We start from the raw sequence: 19,570 nt of genomic DNA, 5'->3' as shown, positions 1-19,570 counted from the left end.
AACATAAATACCACAAATTTCTGCACTTTATTTGTTATTTAGTTTAGTTTGCTTAAAGTCATCTCGAACTGCAATGAACAATTAGGGAATCCCAGGAACCAATCAGGCCCATCCCTCTAGCTGATTAATAGGAGAATGGAAACAAGTGACTCTAAGCAGTGGTTCACCCCTGGTTACTGCAGGTCCTGGAAGCAATATAGGTGCACTATTCCTCTGTTGCACATCGGTGCAACATCCATATAATATGGTTGTGATGGAGATCAAATTGGGAAAAAATCCTTCCATATACTTTGAGCTCCGAGATAAATAATGAGATAGAAATAAATACAATATCCCCTTGCTAGCAAAGATGGTGAAAGGACTGCATGCCAGCATTATTGCAACTGGGTGTGCTTCCCAGTAACTGTAACCATGGATACAGCCTACTGCACTGCCTGGAAAAGAAGAGATATATCAAAATAATGGCTGCAGACAAATGTCAAGACAGAAGGCCAAAGGCTCTCTTTGGGGCAAGGAGATTAACCTGAAATAAAAACAATATCCACCCAATCTGGCATTCTCAAAAAGGAAAAAAAAAAACACTGGCACAATTATCAGCCTTGTTCATAAAGAAGGGAGGGAGGGAGGGAGGAAGGAAGGGAGGGAGGGAGGGAGGGAGGAAGGGAGGGAGGGAGAAAGGAAGGAAGGAAGGAAGGAAGGAAAGAAAGAAAGAAAGAAAGAAAGAAAGAAAGAAAGAAAGAAAGAAAGAAAGAAAGAACTTTCGTATCTTACTCTTCTGTCTGAGTGAAAAGGAAACAGTCAAAATACTTAGCCTGGTTGCTGTGCATATTAGAACTAGGGCAAGAATCTACAAACAAGTTAAAAAATGGTTCTAACTATAGAAAATGTCTGCTAAAAATTTTCATCTATCAAGAACATCTTGATGAAACAAGGGCAGACCCCCATTTGAATGGCTGTTTTAGAAGGTCATTGGAGACTGAAGTTTACACTGAATGTGGTTGTTTTTTATATAAAATTATTATATTAATGTTTGTTCCATTTGTATTTGTTTTAATTAATGTTTATTATTATATTATTAATTTTTAATTAGTGTTTTGCATTTAGAAATGCTCTGGAGTGATGAATAAATCATTAACCATTAACTTTTGACATGTTGTCTACAAAGCACTTTGATTTTTTCAAAAGCTTGAGTGGGCAGCTATTTTTAAATGAGAAAGCCACTAATTGAAAACAGGCTTCTTACTACAACAGATTTTTCTTGTTAATAGAAAATTGGAAAACACCACATACCAGAGTGATTCTCAGTTTATGTTAAGATTAATACGTTTCTCTAGTTTCTGGCCATTGAAATGTAAGAACTCTGAGAACTCTGCTTTCAGAAGAAGAAAATCAAGCGATTAAAAAAAGATGGGGCGAGGCTTTTCTGTTTTCAAGAATCCCTAAATACTGTCCCTACAAGCACAAATGCAATGAAAGAATTTATCAGTTGAGTGCAGTACATTGTGTATGTATAGTAGTCAAGTGACTCCTGAGGCCAGGTGGAGGGATCTTACTCTGATTAACAGTTCATCAGTAGAAGTCTCCACACATTGTCATATGTGGATGGAAAAGATAGAGTAATTTCAGAATAAGAGTTAAATTCTTATTTTAAAATTAATGTGTCCTATCTATCTTACAATGTATACATTGTAAGATAGATAGGAGACACTATCTTTAAAGCAAGAACCTAACTCTTATTCTGAAATTACTCTATCTTTTAGTCTGGTATGCAGTAGAAAGGGTTGCACAAGTCATCCATAATATATCTTCAAGTCATGGCTGTTACCATTTTGCATTTTTGATCTGAATCAAGGCGAAATAGCTTATGCATGCTCTATTAAAAAAAAATGAGTGAAGTAGCTGAAAGATATCACCATAATTATGATTTTATATTTGTAATTTGGAGAGGGGGGAAGGAGGCTTTCCTGTGCATTCATGAATCTAATTTTCACAAGATTACACCACATGATCTTTATTCCTTCAGAGGCAAATTTTATTAGAACATATATGCTAATTAATTGAGAAAGAAAGGAAATCTCTTGAAGAAAATATATCAAGGGACTGACAACCACCAAGGTTATCCTGTCTCCACATTTGTATTTCTAAATTATACATCAGCTTGAATTATTTGTATCTCATGTGTGAGAAATTTGGGAGGTTTCATTGTAATGAATATTTAAACGGACATAAATAGAAATGTGTTTTTATGGCATTATGAATGGGGCTTGTATTTTTTTCTACAATGAAATTGTGAAAGTAATACCTTTGTACTGAAATTTATTTTTTATTTTACGTATGTCTACAAATCTTTTCATCTTGGAAAAATGGGTGTGTTTATTACCTGTAGAAAGGATAATTCCAACTTAGATCTGATTTGGTTGCTTAATTTAGAATAAACAAAACTAATTACAATTATGATGCTGCTTCTGCTTCTTATTGGAAATAAAAGAGACAATAAAAGTGATTAAGCAACCTTGAAAAGGCAGGGAAAATTATTGTTATTTTAGTCAATCATTTTTTATTACTCCTCCCTTATTTGTATAGTGAAGACTCATCAGAGTGATGGATCTAAATTATCTTCTTCATTGTTTCTCAACCTCAGCAACTTTAAGCTGTGTGGACTTCTGTCCAGAATTCCCAGCCAGCATGCCTAGTATGCACACAGTTTGAAGTTGCTTAAGGTTGAAAAACTTGTTGAATAATCTATGGTTCAGGTTCCCAAGACTCAAGTTGGGAACCAAGGGTTTTTTCTGATATCTCGCTTCCTTTCTTCTCTGTCTATCTTAGTTATACAATTTATGTGGCTGTTTTAGTAATAAATTGCAAAATAAGTATAAACTGTTCCAGGGTTATTATTGCTTCTGAATTCCACATAACAAATATAGCCTTGATCAAACTGTGCACCAGAGTGTCAGAGGTTCCCTTTGAAATCAATCAACTAGATCAATTATTAGGTCCTTTCTTCTTGAGGTGCTGAGAATCTGCAGAGAACTCCAAGGCTAATAAGACTTATCTGACCACAATAACGGATTAATAGTATCCAGTTCACATCATCATTGTCCTCAGATAGAAATCAGCTTTCTCTTTTGGTGAGTTAGGGACATAAATAACTGGGGCAGGCCCAGGGTTGCCAGAGAAGCCATGAATTCCTGAGCCACCTTCTGCCCAGCGGAAGCAATTAAAATCTATCTGTATGATCAGTCTGGGAATATCCCCTATCAATGCAGCTGCAGCATTGATTGGGTAGGGAAGCTGCTTTGCCGAAGGGAGACCTGTATTAGCAACAAAGTCGTATAGTTCTATAATAACTCTCAGAAATATTAAGCTAGGAAATAGTATACAGTGATGGGAAATACCTTGAGAGACAGAGGAAGAGATGCTGCCTAGGACGTGGTTAGAGCCTAGCCTGCAGCTGGAGAATAGGCAGAGCAAGACGCTCAAAAGGGACCCTCCCTAGCTTCTCAGACTGTAAAAGAGACTACCAAGATTTGTACTTTCAGATTTGCAAGATTCTATTAATGTAGCCTTACAATAAAGTAGAACTAGCTCATCCAGTCATATTTCCTGTGTAATCTACCTGGGGAGACTGACATATGGGCACTTCCCAATTTTTCTGTAAATACCATATTTTTTGGAGTATAAGACACTTTTGTCTCCCAAAAGGGGGTGAAAATGTCTGTGTGTCTTATAGACCGAATATTGCCGAAGCCCCGCCCACCCGCCATCGTTTTTTTGCTTTCGCACACCCCATTTTCGGGCCTTTTTCAGGCCTTTTTTGGCCAGTTTTGAGGGCTTCTTTCAGCCCATTTTTGAGGCTTTTTTTGGCCCATTTTCAAGGCTTTCTCTTTTTTTGGCCAATTTTTTCAGAAAAAACAGCCTGAAAAAAGCCTCAGAAATGGGCTGAAAAAAGCCTCGGAAATGGGCTGAAAAAAGCATAAAAAACGGGCTGAAAAAAGCCTAGAAAACGGGCAGAAAAAAGCCTGAAAACGGGCAGAAAAAAGGCTGGAAAAGGCCCGAAAATGGGGCCCACAGAGGGCAAAAACTTTTTGTTGATTTCCTCTTCTAAATTTAAGTGCATCTTATAGTCAGGTGCGTCTTATAGTCCGGAAAATACAATAGGTATTGTATTGTATATGAAAAAAATTAACATTGCAAATAATATTTTGCCCAGAAGTTATAGGATTATTTAGGTACAGAAAATATCTCTGAATAGTAAGGGAGGAATGCAGAAGTTACCAAAACCCAACTGGATTTTCCCATCATACCACACGATTCCTAGAACATTCTTTACTGTTAAATAACAGTTATTGAATGTTTATTTCCCATTTCCCACTTTATTTTATTTTATTGTAATTTATAATCTTACGGGAGGAATGTTACTCTGAAAGGCAGGAGATATATATAAAGGCAAAAAGTATTTAATGCTAATGCATGTTTTTCAGATAAATCAAAATGTTGAGAACCAGAGAGGCCGTTTACGAGATGACATCAAAGAGTATAAATTCCGGGAATCTCGCTTGCTGCAAGATTACACTGAACTTGAAGAAGAAAACATCTGCCTTCAGAAACAAGTGTCTATTCTGAAACAGAATCAAGTGAGTATTGTCAAGTTATTATCTGGCATGTGTCAGCATTCCAAGTAATGCACCCATTCAAAACAAAACTCCGAGGCAGGTAGATTCCTCAAAGAACAGTTTATTGGTTACATCATACTGGCACAATTGGTGAAAGCCAACTCTGAAAGTTCCTTGGTTTTCATGTAATTAAAAGTGAAAGTTTTTCCCTTTCCCCAAGTGATCAGTCATATTTTCCAATAGAGGTGCTGGCTGGTTGCTTGGTTACTCCACTCCTCCTCTCCCATTCACCTATTGGAATGACCTTGATTCCCACAGGAAAACTTTTTCTTTTGACAGCAAAACCCCAGCTAACTATTCCCCTCTCCCTGTCCCCTCTTCTGCCTTGTGACAACCCTGAAGCCACAAAGATTGCCTCGGCCAGGTTTGCTTCAGGGTTGACAGCATGGTTGTATATAAGGGAAGCATGTAGCTTTTATCCAGCACCTCAGATTTTAGTCCTTCAAAATTTCCTAGCTTTGGTGCTATGAGGAAAGTGGTAAATAATGGATGTGCACAGATAGTATTGCATTGCCAAATATTTCCCTTGGTGTCCATCAGGCCCTTTTAGTGAAGAAGAAGCTGGAAAAACCACAGCAGCTGGCAAGTTGTGAAGCAAGACTCCTGCCTAGGTAGTAGAAGGCATCCTAGGGGGCTATCTCACACTATTTTCCTGCAGTTATAATTATTTAGGAAATAGTCAGCCATGTATCAGTGAGGCCACCACAAAATTTCAAAAGTGTCACAGCTTCAAACTACGGTTGCCTTACACTATAAAGCTTTATATGTTTTCACTTTTCTTTTGATTGCTTTTTTGCAACATAGAGAACATAGAATAAAAGAATTGGAAGGGACTTTGAAGAGACCCTGTATCATTTCAGACAAATAGTTGTCCACAATAGAAAGTACACATTAAAAGGAATGCCTTCGCTCCTGCTCCCAAATGCTTAGGACACAATTGGTTAGGATCAACATCTTTCAGGGAAGGCAGTGGGGGTGGGGTGGATAGCTTGCAGGCAGAGGTTGGAAAATGCAAGTCTTAAAGATATTGTTAGGAAAGAGAGGCTATTTCCCCACTATACAGAAGAGAGCCAACAGGAGAAAGTGCGTGTACACACACACACATACATACACACACACACATGCATGCATATACACAAACAAACTTGAGGAGAGAAATAATTTGGCCTCTGCAGATAGGCATACCTCATGGTTTACAGACAGACAAAATCCACCCACAATACACTTGGCTAAAACATATATAAAGTCCAAAATAAAACCTTTTAAAAATGAGTTTAGAACATTCTCTCCTGATGAAACGTGGGCTGTTCTTAAAGGCACAGGGAGACAAAAAGGAACACACAAGCAACAGTAACATATTAGGTAGAAAAGACATTGTTTCAATCTGTTTTAGTAAAACTAACAATGAGTTTTCATCAAACTAGACATACCCAGTTCCCAGCTTTGTGTCCTAGAAACTTACAACTTTGTTGCAGCATATGTTTATGATCCAGTTTCCAATTCATTAAACGCAAAGAATACTATTCTCAATTCCCTGATGTATTACAAGGGAAGTGATCTCTAGGATGTGTGTTGTGTGTTAGGTTCATGTAAGTTTTGTTCTTTATGTAATTTGCAGGATTTATTGAAATGAATAGAAACTGACCTGAGATTTCATATTATTTGATTTTCAAAAGTGACATGTTTTATATCATAGTATAAAATTATACCCTGTTTTCCCCAAAATAAGACATCCCCTGATAATAAGCCCAATCGAGCTTTTGAGTGCATGGCAATAAGGCCAAGCGTTTCAGCGTTCAAAAAAATATAAGACAGGGTCTTATTTTGGGGGAAACACGGTATTATATAAAATAATTCAGAGGAAAACCCATAGGTAAGAGAGAACACATTTTAATTAAGAACACAAATTTATAATACCTTGTTGTTATTGGTATTAGGAAGGTAACACTGAGGAAGCATTACAAAAAGAGTTTGAAGCTCTCTATGCCATCCTTCTATTTCTTCCTTGGTTTTTTTGTAGAGCTTTTACTACTTTAAGTGGAACATTTTAACATTCCTTCTTTCATGCTTGCTATCAGGTATTTTAGTGACACCTTTTCTGTAACAGGTGGAATTTGAAGGGCTGAAGCATGAAATCAAAAGACTAGAAGAGGTTACAGAATTCCTGAACAGTCAATTAGAAGATGCCATAAGATTGAAAGAGATATCTGAACGCCAGCTTGAAGAAGCCTTGGAAACCCTGAAGACAGAACGTGAACAGAAGAATAATCTTCGGAAAGAATTATCTCATTATATGAATATCAATGACTCCATGTATACCAGCCATTTGAACATCTCTTTGGATGGACTGAAGTTTAGCGATGAGACCACCGAGCCCAATAATGACGAGATTGTGAATGGCTTTGAACCAAATTGCCTGAGTAAAATCAACAATGGCAATAATAAAGCATCAACACCCAAAAAATCCGACAGCTTCCCTCCAGCCCCTAGTTTGGTGAACGATCTTCTGAGTGAGTTAAATATATCTGAAATCCAAAAATTGAAACAACAACTAATGCAAGTAAGTCTATACCATACCTATTCCTTAAATATGTGCATATCAATTTCTTAAAATTAAGTGTTTCCAAAAATATGTACTGGTTAGAGATTTTATTTCATTACATGAGGTTGCTGAAGTGAACTGTGGTATTTAACTTTGATATTGGCTCTATTTGAAATGGCAAATAGAATAGCCTAAGTTCGAAAAAGTTTGGGACGTGGTAGGTCTTACTCCTTTATACAGTGTTTACGAAAATAATGCTTTCAATTATCATAAAGTAGAAATCTGTTAAAATTTGAAGTCCACTGATAATAGATTTTACTTGGACTGCCCTGATGTTTAATTTTGTAAAATTCTTGCATTACAGGAAAGCACATATCACACTTGTAATTTATGTCAGTGATATCAAGATTAATTTAAATAATTTATATGTATTAGCTGAAATCTCATGAGATGGGTAAATATTCCAATTTTTTTTCATAGAAATTACCCAACTTTTAAAGTTTTATAATAAAGACGGAAAATTTTTAAAAGTTAAAGGTAAAAAAAAACTAATTAAAAATCTAAAACATGGATGCCCATGAGACCACATAAAACTTTATAATGTTGACTACGTTTTTAAACATTACTGTAGATTGTACAGTGTAGAGGCATTTTAAATAGTTTACTAAAATATGACCATCCACAATTGACTTTTCTAGATTGCCTTAGTTTAAGTATCATTTTAAAGAGTAAAATATTTCATGCAAAATCAAAGTGATTATTTTGTATGAAGAGAAAGTGATTTCATTTTGTATATCTTTGTCCTAGGAAAAAGTATGAATGAACATTACAAAAATATATGTTTATCATAATAGGTAGTAGAATTTTCTTTGATCATCAATTAAACTGATGTGAACTAGCTTTACTTATATAATCAGTATATAATATTCAAGTAGTCCTCACTTAATGGCCATAATTGGGACCAGCAACTCCTTTGATAAGTGATGCAGTCATTAAGCAAGATATCATGTGACCATGATGGACTTGCATCCTCACTTTTTTTTTTAATTTGATTTATATGCCGCCCTTCTCCGGAGACTCAGGGTGGCTTACAATGCGCTAAGCAATAGCCTTCATCCTTTTGTATATTTATACAAAGTCAGCTTATTGCCCCACAACTGGGTCCTCAATTTACCTACCTTAGAAAGGATGGAAGGCTGAGTCAATCTTGAGCCTGGCGAGATTCGAACCTGCAGTAATTGCAGGCAGCTGGTCTTAATAACAGGGTGCTTTAGACCACTGTACTACCAAGGCTCATTTTTGCAGTGCACTTTTGATGCAGTTAAGCAAGTCACCTGTGATCATTAAGACATCACATGACTACATCTTTATTGTCTTCATTGACTCTGAGCTGGTGATCGCGTGACTACAAGGATATTACAGTGATCATAAATGCAATTTACAATTACCAATCACAAAGTTACATTTTCAGTGCTGTCATAACTTCAGACAGTTGCTAAAGAGGGAATTCATTAAGTGAGAACTACCTGTTACATTCTCTTATAATCAAGACAAATTTAAAAAGTTGTTAGATATTGATATTTATGTGTTCATTTATATTTCATGTTTCTAAACTGCCCATTTCCTCAAAAACGGGCATTGGGTGATCTATAAGTTATTATAATTTTCAGTATTATAACATATTATTTCCATTTAGCATAATTACCTAAACTTCACTGTTATATCATTAAAGCCTCCAAAAAAACTTGAGGTTGCAATTTATTTGGGTGATCAGTGATCAAGGGACAATGCAGTCTAAATTCTTACACTTGAGTTGTATTCTTTATTGAGGCAGAGTAATAGTAATCCATCATGAATAACAAATATATCTACCTCTGAGAATTAAACTATGTTGTGTAATATATTTATCCTTAACATCTGAATGCATTTTCAATTCCGGTACTATAGATGCCTATAATTTGGTACATTTTTCATTGTAAAACACAAAGAGCAGAGAACGAATTGTACTATAGGTTAACGATTCCAAATTCTGGAAATCATAGCTTAAAACGTTTAGATCCAATAAATCTTATAATAATATTCCTTGTTACATTTAGCTGTAAAGGCCTGGTGCCAAATTTAGATTTTTCACTTATGAAAAATAGGAACAGATTTGAGTTCAGAAAATAATAGTTATTTTTCATTATAGATGGAAAGAGAAAAAATGAATCTGTTATCAACACTCCAAGAATCACAAAAACAACTGGAGAACACCCGGGGTGCACTTTCTGAGCAGCATGAGAAAGTTGGCAGGCTCACCGAGAACCTCAATGCCATGAAAAAACTCCAGGTCAGCAAGGAACGTCAGTCTGCTCTTGACAATGAGAAAGAACGAGATAGCCATGAAGATGGAGATTATTATGAGGTTGATATAAATGGCCCAGAGATCCTGGAATGCAAGTATAAGGTAGCTATGGCAGAAATCAGTGACTTGAAAGAGGAACTTAAAGCTGTCAAGGCTAAATATGAGGAATGTGAATCCAAATATGAAGAGGATAAAAGCAGGTACGAGACAGAAAGTCAAGCCCTGACAGAAAAGATCAGTTCTTTGGACAAATCTAGTAGACAAGATAGGGAGCAGGTCATCAGGCTGGAGAAGGAACTCAGGAAAGTCACTGATGTTGCCGGGGAAACCCAGGGCAGCCTTAGTGTAGCCCAAGATGAACTGGTCACCTTCAGTGAGGAATTAGCCAACTTGTATCACCACGTATGTATGTGCAACAATGAAACCCCCAACAGAGTGATGCTAGATTACTACAAACAGGGCAAAGGAGGACATACCAGTCCAGAGGTCAAAGGCCACAGATCACCAATCCTGCTCTCTAAAGGCTTATTGTCAATAGACTTAGGAAAACCAGAAACCGGGAGTGGTGAAAGCAGCCCTTCACCAGTTTCATCCCTCCCTTCACCAGTATCTGAAGTATCCCGGAAGGAACCTATGAATGTTTACAACCTGATTGCCATAATCCGTGATCAGATCAAGCATTTGCAAGCAGCAGTAGATAGAACAACTGAACTGTCACGGCAGCGGGTGACTACCCAGGAACTTGGGCCAGTAGTGGACAAAGATAAAGAGGCACTTATGGAAGAAATTCTGAAGCTGAAGTCTTTGCTAAGCACCAAGAGAGAACAGATTGCAACACTGAGGACTGTACTAAAGGCCAACAAACAGGTGAGATTTAAACTACACAGAGAAAGGATTCAACACACACACACACACACACACATTGATATACATCCAGAAATGTAATTATAGTAGCTCACTCATTGCTCTTTTTGTAAGAATCAATTGCTATTTTATACCCCAGATAACTGTCAGCTCTTAATATAATTGACATTACATTACACAGAATGTGGCTCATTATGGTATCATAGAAACTTATTCCCAGAAGGTCCATCATCCTCCCTCTTGGAAGAAAGGTTCTTCTATAATCCACTCTTCTTAATTCTTATGACTTCTGGGTCAGTCTCTCTAATTGCCTGCATAGCCATTCTCTACCACCCCACCCCTCTATTTTGCTAGTCTGATTGAAATAAACAAATCTATCATGAAGCTACTTTTGGATTGTTATGTCTAAGTCTAAATTGATCCATCTAGATTGAAAGTAACAGACTGGAAAAGATACAGAGAAAATCTCTTTTGACAAATAGTAATTAAAGAAAAAGTTACCAAGGAGAAGGCAAGACCAAAATATATAAATTTATGTATAATGAGGGTAAAGTGGTTATAAGTAAACATTCTCTTCTCACCCCCAAAGTTTGGCAACTTGCATAGCTTAATCATTGCTTAAATGGTTTTAAGGCAAAATTAGACATATCATATGGATTCCAGGATGGATCATATGGATTCCAGAAATCCAGGATGTATTTATCAGTGAGTAGTCTGAATAGTAATAATAAAAGTATGTCACTAAATAGAAGTTGTCAGAAAGGAAGTAAAGAATATTGGTTTGCATGCTTTTTGAAGACATTTTGTTATTATTGTTTATAAAGCAGGAAATCAAAAAAGATTCATAGTATCAGGATTCATTTCTCTTTCCTTATTCCTTAATCCCATCAGTGTAGGTGGTAGAAGCAGCAATGTTGGAAGGAGTAGGCCTGATGAAAATCAAAGCGGTAAGATGGTAGAAGCAGCATAACAGAAATCTTTTTGTTTGTGCCGTGGTTTTTTTGACACTTCCATCACAGACATCATTGGGAAGAAGGGTTTGGGTAAAATGTTGCTATTAAAAGGCTATTCCCCAATGAACTCCTATCCAAAACATTTTTGTTTCTTTCTTAGATTTGCATATTAAAAGTATCTTCAGAAATAACGAATTATATTTTAATTGTTCATTAGATTAATTGCCTGCATTATCAAGTCTTTATCTGGGTGTGTGAATACATTAACATCCTCTTTATCTGACTAGTTTATAGAAGCTTACAATAATTGTGGATCTTTTCTTTTGCTCCTTTTGGGAAACAATCAGACAGCAGAAGTTGCCCTTGCAAACTTGAAAAGCAAATATGAAAATGAAAAGGCAATGGTTACAGAAACAATGATGAAGCTGCGCAATGAACTGAAAGCTTTAAAAGAAGACGCTGCTACTTTCTCTTCTCTGAGGGCCATGTTTGCTACCAGGTAAAATTTAGCAAAAGATGGTTACCGCAAATAAAATTGTTATGTACGTTTATAGTAGTCACCTTGAAAGTAGACAATTGCTGAGGACAAGCATTATCATGAAAAATATTTGTGCTAACTGCTATGAGAAATTAACGGTTACTGGGATGGAAGACATAATGTGGTGGCATTTGAGTAAAAGGCTGAGTGGTAATTCAAGAAAGGATGAGAATAGAATATTAAAAATCATAGCCTTGAATGAAAGGGTTTGCCAAGTTTAAAGTTTGTCAAGAAAGCTTTAAATATGAATTGTTATTCACGCCCATGCTAATCAAATTTACCTAGTACCTGTGTTTGTACATCATACTAAAGCAAATACAGGTTCTCCTTGACTTATGATCACAATTGAGCCTACATAAGTTGTTGTGGTCATTAAGTGAGTCATCCCCATGATTGCCTCATTCAGTGTTTGCAATCCCAGCTCTGCTCTCCCACTGCAATTGTTAAGAGACCACACTGGAATATCTTGGGTTGGGAGAGGCCTGGGAGGCCCAGCACCCATTAGCCACACCACTCCTAGTAAGTTTGGGCATTCTGTCTGCCCAAATACAGGGGTCCACTTCAGGGGTGAAATGCTCCCAGTTCGGACCGGATTGCCCGATCCGATAGCGATGGCGGGGGGTGGTTCGGAGAACTGGTAGCAAAAATCCCTGTGCCCCCTCCCCGCCCCAACATGCCCAGCTGAGCCGCACAATCATCAGAGACTTTTTTTTTTACTTTTAAAAGTATTTTTTCTACAACCTCTTCCAATGAAAAAAATGCTTTAAAGTTTAAAAAAAGCCTCTGATGATCGCGTGGCTCAGCTGGGATTGTCAGAGGCTTTTCAAAGCATTTTTTTCTGCAACCTCTTGGCCGAAGAGGTGGTAAAAAAAATGCTTCGAAAAGTCTTTGACGATCCCAGCTGAGTTGTCTGATCGACAGAGGCTTTTCAAAGCATTAGAAAAAATTCTTTGAAAAGTTAAAAAAAAAAAGTTGGCCATGCCCACCCAGTCACATTACCACCACCACCAAGCCACACCCACACAACTGGTAGTAACAAATTTTACATTTCACCCCTGGTCCATTTACTTTCTGTGGCAGCTGCTGACAAGTACACCCAGCTACTGTAGAAAGCTAGACAATGTGTCCAAAGGTGGAAAGAGCCTTGGAACATTGCAAGGGCTGGTACCCATCGCACAATGTTAGAGGCTCTTTCTAGCTTCTAGCCTTAAAAAAAATACATATATAAATAAAGCAGTTGTAATTCAGCTAAGATCTATTTGAGAGTGAAGGTTCATTCTCTGAGCTCGTGGCTTGGTTTCTGAACATTTCATTACCAGGCTAGGTAACATCTTCAGTGGAGTTTAGGGGATGTCAGTGTCAGTGTTCTTCTGTTTATAAGGGCTTCGTGTGGTAATAAATAAGATCTGTTTCTTATTTAATAATTAAAAGGAATCGTTTGATTTTTATATGGAACATCAGGATTCCTTGTTGAGATGGCAAGTCATTGCCACACTAGTACAATACCCTACAATACAGTAACACCATTTAGTTAATGTAAACCCTTTGTGTGTTCATTCCCCTTCAAGCAGCATAGCCATTGAATCCGGTTTTCAAGAGGTCCTTTGGAGCTTGAGAGCACCAACATTGCACCTCTCTATAACACTCTACACTCCGCACATGTGAATAGACTATTCCTATGAGTTATAAATGCATTCAAAAGGCATATCTGAATCAATTCTTGTAGGTTTGCGCTTAAAAGTGCATTTTCGTTGCAGGTGTGATGAATATGTCACTCAGCTGGATGAAATGCAACGCCAGCTTGCTGCAGCTGAAGATGAAAAGAAGACCCTCAACTCCTTGCTTCGCATGGCAATTCAGCAAAAGCTGGCCCTGACCCAGCGCCTTGAACATCTTGAGTTGGATCATGAGCAGTCCAAAAGGGTGCGCACAAAATCTGCATCCAAAGCCAAGAGTAGTAACCCCAGTGTAAGTCACATTCGATCATGTGGAGACAAGTCGGAAGGCTCTGTGCTTAATAACCAAGTTTTTTGCAGTGATAAGTATAAGATCTGTTGTGATTAAAGAAGAAATTAGGAAGCCGTAAACACACGTCTGATGTTTGTGCTTTTGAATGTCAGCATTAATCCCCACTATATTAATATTGCAGTGATGAGTGGATTTATATTAGTATGTTGTTAAACCATGTAATACAAGGTGTATTATAGTGGTCTTAACTTGTAACTGAGTCACAAGCATGGGTGGGGGAAAGGCTGTGAAGAAGTTAATGGTGGAAGAGTATTTGCTGTTTCCGCAGTGAATGGCTTTGGTTTTGTGGATTATGGGTAAGTGCTAAAGGAGCATATCAGGTACAGTCTACATGCTGTTACTAACTGTAGCTTGTCTAGCACAAATGGGATGCTTTTCCCAGAGTTGTAAGTTTGTTTCCAGGGATGGAGACAGCAAAACTGTCTCCATGGTTAGTAGTTTTGAGAAGTGATGGTATCCAGCTTCTAAAATCAGAAGTACAATGGGAAGATGATTAAATTTGCTGCAGCGCTTAATTGCTGTCATTATCATTATCTAAAAGTTCAAAAAAAAATTCTCTAAATTTAAAATATGAACGCAAACTATGGGAAAGAAGGAAACCTTCTCAAGCCCTTTATTTTCTATCCCTGCTTGGCTTCTTGGGCTTAAGCTATTTTAAAAATTGCACATTAAAAAAATATGCAATGTAATATTGCCTGTTTGGGAGGAGAATTTAATGGTTAAGGAAAGCAAAACTAGAACACTACATCAGAGCAGATGTGATGTAGGAAGAATATACTACACTACAACGATAAAATATTATGGTTTCTGGCAATTAATATGCCAGGAAGAAAGGGGAATTACACATTGGACATTATCTAGTATTAAGCTTATTTAATTTTCCTTGATTTTAGTGGGACAATTGCATAATTGTTTTCTGCTGCAATCAAAGAGATTACATAATGCTTAGAGGATGTCCATTATTACTATCTATGTGTATAGAATTAATAGGAGTATGTTCTAGTATTGTCAAATTGCAATGCAGTTTCTCCTTAACTGTCAGTATTAGAGCTTTATAGGATAGTATTAATGAGCTCTAAGTTTTGTTTAAATAAAACAAAATTGTATTTCTTATGCAACCACACACTTCACAGGGCTCTACATTCTAGGCACTGGAAACTAAATGATTAGTTTATTCTTGGTTATGCCTAATTGTGAGGTTGATTAGCATAGATGTATTCATTGATTAAAAATACTTCATCAAACTTTTAAGGGGCCTTTTCAGCCACTTAATTTCAATACACTAGATTTTTTTAAAAAGTGTACTTCATAATTGGTGCCTAAAGAAGGGGGAATGACACAAGAGGGGAAAAATATGTTTTTTTTTTTTAAAAAAAATTGTGGTAAATCCAAGGAGCACAAAAAGGCACACTTAAACAAAAACAAAATAATTCAGAAGTGCCTAGCCTCAAACATTATTTTAATGTAAAGCCCTGTTCATACTGTACTCTTTTCAAATAACTTTGTATGCTTAGAATATTACAAAGAAGTAATGCAGGACTGTGCAGCTATGTCTGCTAATGTAGAAATATTTCTTTCCTTCCTTCCTCTTCCCCCTTCGAGCCATGCTAATAATAATCTTGGTGTTGTATTGCCTCATCTCACATAACTATCTCTTTTTAGATGATCTGCAGCTTCCTTCCTATGTAGCACTGCTCTGCCTATGAAGTAGTTAGGAGATATAGCAATGTTACTGTAAAATAATAAAGAGAGAGCTTTCCTAGTAAAAGGAAGCCAAGAATTGCTTACATCTTTCTTGAAATTGGGAAGAAAACTGAACATATTTGCAACATGGGTTGTAAAGAAAAATTCTTTAATAAAGAATATAGAAATTAGGAGGTAAAATTAGTCTGCTGAATTCAAATTAATTGTGAATTATTGACCGATTGGCAAGCATATAAACAGTGTTAAAATGGTAGACCCTATATGCCTCACTTTATTATTGCTTTTGCAGGAAACACTCTATTCTCCTGAATTTGAGCTTTAATGTAGCTATTTGCCAGGTTTTGATATTTTTAGAATGCCTTTTAACAGTGGTCCACCCTGCTTTTCTCCTTTAATGCTCAATAATCCAGAAGGCCTTTTTAAACTCTGTTCCCTTTCTTGCAAAACCCCTGCATTGATAATAAATGCTAAGCTATTTTGCTCCATTAGAAGCAGCAACTTAACCAGGTTAAGAGGGAATCTATGAAATACAGTTTTCAAGCATCTCCTTCTCTTGGGTTTAGGATGAGGAAATTTTAAGAAATTGATTGCATTGGTAAAAAATTCAGGTAAATTGACATTAAATTGGGAGATTTAAAGGTTCTGGAATTGCAACTGTGCATCTGGTTGCATTGTTTAGTGTATCATATTTATAATTTTCAATAGACTTGCTAATTGTTTACATTGTTGTCACTGCTATTTTTGTTAATCTTCATTCTTCTGAGCCGTTGAATCATTCTACGTCTTCAGAACTCACAGTAACTGCTTAGAGCAGTGCTTCTCAAGCTTCATTACTCAAAAGGGCTTATCCGAAAGTCCTTTGGACCCAATGTAGGTAATACAGTTTAATTTGAATGTCCCTGTTGTGATTGGGTAATGGGTTTGTGTGTCACTACCCAAAGAAAAAAATACTTTACCCAAGTTTGGGTAATTTATCCAAGTTTGGGAAGCGCTGCTTAGAGAATGGCAGCCCAGCTGCATCCTTATATTTGTTTAGTTGTACATTCGATTTTTAGAAACAGACTTGGGGAAAAAAACAGCTATGATTTGCTCTTATGTCTAAGCTTTGAGAGGGGCTTGTACTTACTTGGTTTAACTTTTTCAAAATTAACTTGATGCATCCAATGTTTCCTTTTGCTTTTATTGGGTTGGAATACAACGTGGAAAACTTACTAAGCCATCACCTACCTCTGGAAGTGGGACTTCTCTTCTGAGTGATTTTACTGCTCACTGTATTGGCTGGCATGATATACTGACTCACCTGCATGCTTGTGAAGAGGCAGCAGCTTCACTGATCAATTCTCTTGTGAATTTGCCATTGTTTATTTACGCTTGAGCAACTTGGCTTCAGGAGTTGTAAGAAACTTTTCTTCCTGCACAGCTTTGGCTAACAGGTGACACATTAAAATATTAACTTCGGTGTTTGAAAAAGCACCCATGAGCTACATTGGCTTTTAAAAGACTAACACATGCATCTCAACTAATTAATTTGTGTAAATGTCCTGCAGCACATTCTTGTCTATATCTTTATATGTTTCCTTTTTTAAATTGGACAGTGAAACTTAAAAAAAAAATCTAATGTTTTTGCTTTTTTCTTTCTTTCTTTTTTTTTTTACTTTCCACCTTCCAGCTGTAGAGTAGTTCCTGGAGAAGGCCATTACAACAATACAACTTCATATCTTAGCCTGTGTCGTTATGCTTACAAGTGATGGTTGCCTGTTGCACAAAGAATGGAAACTACTCTTAATGAATTCTCTACTCTCCCCCGCCCCATCCCCATTCAAAATATGTTCTTTTCAATATGCAACCTGTGTTCTCATTTAGCCTTTTTTATTTTATTTTGGCATGTTATGTCTGGAAACAAAAATAAAGCTTTATCTTTGAAGTGCTGCTGCAGGAAGAAAACTTACAAATGCTGAAGAAACATACTTCATAATGTAATAATTGCCATGGTAGCTTATTATGCTCATAAGAAATATTCAAACTGTGTTTTTTTTTAATTTCATTATAGAACTTTCTTTTAAAAAAAAAAAAAGCAGTTGATTGTTTAAACATGTGCACTTTTACTATTTTGATATTTACTTTAATATCTTTTTATTCTTTTTTTTGTAGAAGAGTTTATATTAATGGAAAAAAAATCTAGTGACTTATGCTAATAGTCTGTCTATTTGGAGCTTCTGCTTGATCTTTCCTCATCCATTTGTGGCAGAGTTTTATACTATATTGTATTGTTCTACCCTGTATTTAGAAAGGAGCTTCAATACAAACTAGGACTTCTGCTAAACGATCTACTTGCTGTATATCAGCATCTTTTTTTTAATATAAAATATTAAGCTTTATATGTTTTCAATTACTGATTTTTAACTGCCATGTTAATTAAGAAATCCAGGGTATTCAAATTCTGGGGTTTTTTCATATTGTATTATTATTCTTAGGAATAGTTCAATGTAACAAGAAGAAAACTTGACTTTGCTCTGGTGAAAACAGTTATAGGCACTTGAAAATAAATATTAGTGTTACCTATAAATTCCAGAATGTCTGGGTTTTAGGAAAACCTTATGGTGTATGATTGATTAACAGAATTTTATACAACGATATCACTTAAATTCCAAATTGGAATTGTTTTTGTTACTACTTTGTTTTATTGTGCCAAATTGTGTTACATTTTAGAAAGATAACGTCTGAAGTTGTGACTGCTAGGGTGTTCAACTTCAGCGCCTTTTTTTTCCATTTAATTATTGCCAGTAGTGCCTTTCATAATTTTCAAGGGAGATCCCTAAGCTGGCTTAGTCCGTCCAAGAAATAAAGAACCATGGTTTTGAAAGCTAGTTATCAAGTGGAGCAATAAGGGCAATATAACCTCCCCTTCGCACATTTATTAATGAGTAGACCTACTGTAGAGTAGATCTACTACATATGCTCAAATTGTAAAAAATTCTGTTAGTCAATGATACTTCATCATGCAAATTCAGGGGTATAGAAGAAAAAAAGTAAACAAAACACAAATATACTTTGCAAACCAAAAGTAATATTATTGAGCAAAAAGAAGCAAGGTGTATTAATCCATTTGTGATTACAGTACAGGGGATGTTTTGGGAGTTCTGGTAGCTTTGTGTGGTGATGGATCCAGTTAACCATAGTATTGTTTGCAAATGTGAAGAAGAAAAGCAAGATATTTAATATTTTTCTCTTGCATGTTTTATCTAATTCATTTGTGATTTCAGGAAACAGAAACTGAGATGTGCATCAACAAGTTCTCCCTGCAGTGCTATTTGTTGAGGCTAACTTTGAATAATTAAATTTGGTAACCTTGCGAGGAGCAGAAATCAGTTTTTCTCTTTATATAAAATAATTTTTAAAAGAATTGAGATTATAATCATGTCATGGGAAAAAGCTTTCTGTTTGCTGAAAAAATGTTCTAGAAGGTGGGGACTTAAGTTTTCATCCTTTTGGTTACAGTATTGACTTATAAGTGGTATGATTACATTTAAAATTACATCTCTGTGTGGGTATTTATTTGAATGTCAAAGTACTGTATTATGTTTTTATGTGCATTTCCTTTTAGTGGTGGATTGGTCTCCATTTTATTGTCATATGCATGAACTCTTGCCAAGTAACCTTTACACAGACCTGCAGCAAAGAACTTAATGGAAATTCTTCAAAGGAAAACGTGGAAATTAAGGAACAATTCTGGTGTCATTTTGATAATTGTAGGAGGTCTAGTGGGCAATGTTAATTCCCAAAAAGAGTGCATGTTGTATAGGAAAGCAATCTATCTGCGTAAAGGTAGTCACATTGGCAATATCAATAAAGGAGAAGGAAGAAATTATGGCTATTTTCTTTTTTTAATTATATCACTTTGTTGAAGAACATGCTAATTTATAA

At 36.2% G+C, this 19,570-nt stretch overlaps 1 protein-coding gene across 2 annotated transcripts in view; it reads left to right on the top strand.

The window, feature by feature from the left end:
* The window catches only part of BICD2 (BICD cargo adaptor 2), a 103,001-nt gene extending 83,490 nt beyond the window's left edge, over nucleotides 1–19,511 (top strand). The window contains exons 3-8 of one of the 2 annotated variants that reach the window (XM_034437295.3): nucleotides 4,482–4,634; nucleotides 6,781–7,233; nucleotides 9,404–10,426; nucleotides 11,724–11,875; nucleotides 13,672–13,882; nucleotides 17,316–19,511. In XM_034437295.3, coding sequence (XP_034293186.1) covers nucleotides 4,482–4,634; nucleotides 6,781–7,233; nucleotides 9,404–10,426; nucleotides 11,724–11,875; nucleotides 13,672–13,882; nucleotides 17,316–17,321 — 1,998 coding nt within the window. In that variant the 3' untranslated portion in view covers nucleotides 17,322–19,511. Of the gene's footprint in view, nucleotides 1–4,481; nucleotides 4,635–6,780; nucleotides 7,234–9,403; nucleotides 10,427–11,723; nucleotides 11,876–13,671; nucleotides 14,002–17,315 lie in introns of those variants that run through there. The other variant, XM_034437287.3, reaches the window with a different exon arrangement.
* The last annotated feature ends 59 nt before the right edge of the window (nucleotides 19,512–19,570 follow it).

The sequence above is a fragment of the Pantherophis guttatus genome, chromosome 2, assembly GCF_059756535.1.
Source record: "Pantherophis guttatus breed Tessera chromosome 2, ASM5975653v1, whole genome shotgun sequence".
NCBI lineage: Eukaryota > Metazoa > Chordata > Lepidosauria > Squamata > Colubridae > Pantherophis > Pantherophis guttatus.
The sequence above is the reverse complement of the archived record's forward strand: the minus strand, read 5'-3'. Positions and strand labels throughout refer to the sequence as shown.